Below are 3,300 nucleotides of genomic sequence, written 5' to 3' on the forward strand. Positions count from 1 at the left end.
TCCGTTTACGATTTACCAAAATATATAACAAAAAAATACGAATTGCCCCCTGGAACGTACGCAGCTTATACATGGCAGGAAAACTGGCAAATGTCGAAGCAGAAATGTCCAGATTGAACATCAATATATTAGGACTCAGCGAAGTTAGATGGCCTGGATCTGGCATGCAGAAAACAAGCAACACTGTCATATGCTACTCTGGAGGCTCAGATACCAACCATAGATATGGAACGGCCATTCTTGTAAATAATGTAGTTGCTGAATTAGTTGCAGAGTTTATACCCTTAAATGACCGGGTTATGATGCTGAAACTGCAAACCTCGCACCGAGCGCTGAATGTCATACAAGTATATGCGCCAACGAATGACAAGACGGATGCAGAAACGGAAGAATTCTACTCCAAAATAGATGAAGCTATGCGGCTCACAAAGAAAAGAGAACTAACCATGGTCATTGGTGACTTTAATGCAAAAGTCGGATCCGGTGCAGAAGATGATACTGTAAGGCAGTATGGCCTGGGTAAAAGAAATACTAGGGGAGATAGACTCGTCCAGTTCTGCGCCAAAAATAATCTCCTTGTCGCTAATACGTTCTTCAAGCAACATCCTAGAAGATTATACACCTGGAAGTCTCCTGCTGATGCCAGAGGAAAAATCTTAAGAAATCAAATTGATTTTATCCTAATAGGAACGAAGCTGAGAAAATATGTGCAAACAGCAAAAACATATCCTGGTGCAGATATTAACAGTGACCACAACCCAATCGTCATGGACTTCCGAATGCGATGTCTTACAAAAATCAGGAAGGCGAGAACACCACAAAAGATAGATATCAGACAGCTGCAAAAACCAGACATGCAGACACACGTGAGCTCCAAACTCGAGGATGAACTGAAGAAAATTTAGAGACCGAAACAAACCACGGTGGAAATAGAAAGAACCTGGGATAAGCTAAAGACCACCATAACGGAGATACAGGTTCAGGACATCGGATTCCCCGAGGTAGGAAGAAAAAAGGAGTGGATGACCACGGAAATTTTAGAGCTCATGACCGAAAGAAGGATACAAAAACCAAATCCTCGGCTATACAAAGAAATCAATAAAAAGATCAAAAGAAAATGCAGAGAGACAAAAGAACAATGAATGTCTTTGCCTTGCATGAGAAATGCAAGGAAATCGAAGTACTTCAAGAAAAACATGACGCGTTCAATGTGCACAAAAAAGTAAAAGAAATGACAAATCGTGCCCGAGACATCAAGTTCTAACTCTACGAGATACTAACAACGAAATAATCGGGAGTGGAAGCAAAACTGCAAGTATGGAAGAGATACGTGGAGGAGCTCTTTGATGACGACAGACCAAATACGCCGCCGCAAGTAGACAAAAACATAAATGAGTGCGGCCCAAAAATTACCAAGGACGAGGTTGTCCACGCAATAAAAGCTCAGAAAAACGGAGAAACCACTGGCCCAGACAGCGTATATGCTGAAGTCATCAAATTGATACTCTGTCTAAAAAGACTCAGGCCTCACGCTGTGATGACTATCGCATGATTAGTCTCATGTCTCATGTTCTAAAAATATTCCTTAGAATAATTCACACCCAAATCTTCAGGAAATGCGAGTACCAGCTGGACCCCCGAAACTTAATTCGGATTCAGGAATGGTCTTGGCACCCGCGAAGCGTTGTTCTCCTTGAACGTACTAACACAAAGATGCAGAGACATGAACATCAATATATTCGCATGCTTCATTGACTATAGAAAAGCATTCGACTGCGTCAAACATCATAAGATGATAGAGATTCTTAGAGCGACTGGGATCGACAGAGAAGAAATACGCTTAATCTCAAACCTCTACTGGCAACAAACCGCAGAAGTTAGACTGGAATCAGCAACGTCGGAAACAACTTTCATTAAGAAAGGAGTGCTGCAGGGATGCGTCTTATCACCACTACTATTCAATATATACTCGGAGGCTATTTTTAAGGAAGCTCTAGAGGGAATTACTGGTGGAATCAGGATTAATGGCAGGTCGATTAATAATATCAGATATGCTGACGATACCGTTGTGTTAGCAGAGAACATGCATGACTTGTAAAACATGATGGACCGCATAGTTCGACACAGTGAAAGCTTTGGCTTCTTCACGAATACTACGAAAACCAAAACCATGGTTTTCTTTAAGACACATGTGCGTGCACATCTGATTATTAAGAGGGCAACTGTGGAACAAGTCTCGTCCTTCAAATATCTTGGAACCATCATGGAACAGTCTATATGACCCTAAGAAAGAGATCAGATCAAGAATCGAGCAGGCTAGGAGAACATTTACGAATATGAAGACGTTCTTCACGAGATCGGATCTAAATTTGGACCTCAGGATCCGTATGATCAGATGCTACATATTTTCTACCCTGTTATACGGTTGCGAAAGCTGGACTCTTGACCCAAATATGGAAAAGAAAATAGATGCTTTCGAGATGTATCTGTACCGTCGTATGTTGCGCATATCATGGGTAAATAAAATAACCAATGAGGAAGTCCTCAGCCATATGCATAAGCAGAAGGAATTCATGTTAACAATTAGGGAGAGAAAGACGAGATATATAGGACACCTGATGCGAGGAGAAAAATACGAACTCATGCGACTGATCATCCAAGGGAAGATTCAAGGGAAGAGATCCATCGGCAGGCGCCAAAATTTCTGGCTGAAAGACATCAGAAGATGGTTTGGCTGTACTTCAGTGGACATCTTTCGCATGACCGTATCTAAGACTATGTTGGCCATTTGGATCGCCAACTTTCATAAGAAGAAAAAGCCGTCATATGCATGGTTTCTAATATTTTTTTTTGGCCGTAAAATCACGTGGTGATTCTATATGGCCGTTTGCTATCAAAGCATTTTGTGACGAGTCATACTGCATATGGAAAGAAAAATGAAGGTCATAAGTGGCTCATCTTTGGGGTTCGTACCTATTTTTTCTACACTTTGGTAGCAAACAGATATCACCACGTGATTCTACGGTGAAAAAAATTATAAGAAACCATGCATATTTTACATGCCGGCTTCGGAATAAAAATTGGCTATTTTTTAATATACTATTTTAGAAGAATAAGTTTAATAATTAAATATTACTGAATTGGTCTATCGTAATATTTTCCGTGAATGCACGATAATAATATAAGTGACACATTTTAAATTAAATAAAAATTAAAACATAATAACACCAAAATACATTACACGAATGTAAAGTCACACAAGATGTTAAGACAACAGTAAGAAAACACACATAGTTTTTA

At 39.9% G+C, this 3,300-nt stretch overlaps 1 protein-coding gene across 1 annotated transcript; it reads left to right on the forward strand.

Annotated features, from left to right (window-relative positions):
• The first annotated feature begins 71 nt into the window (after positions 1-71).
• LOC112456055 (craniofacial development protein 2-like) lies at positions 72-905 on the forward strand. Its single transcript, XM_025018337.1, has one exon. It carries the CDS (start codon positions 72-74, stop codon positions 903-905), a length of 834 nt encoding a protein of 277 aa, XP_024874105.1.
• Positions 906-3,300: the final 2,395 nt, after the last annotated feature.

This window comes from Temnothorax curvispinosus, unplaced genomic scaffold (assembly GCF_003070985.1).
Source record: "Temnothorax curvispinosus isolate PA1 unplaced genomic scaffold, ASM307098v1 QBEX01006628.1, whole genome shotgun sequence".
Lineage (NCBI taxonomy): Eukaryota > Metazoa > Arthropoda > Insecta > Hymenoptera > Formicidae > Temnothorax > Temnothorax curvispinosus.

Excerpts from the sequence above, each read along its gene's own strand:
- LOC112456055 (XM_025018337.1), top strand. The coding sequence starts at position 72 with ATGGCAGGAAAACTGGCAAATGTCGAAGCAGAAATGTCCAGATTGAAC.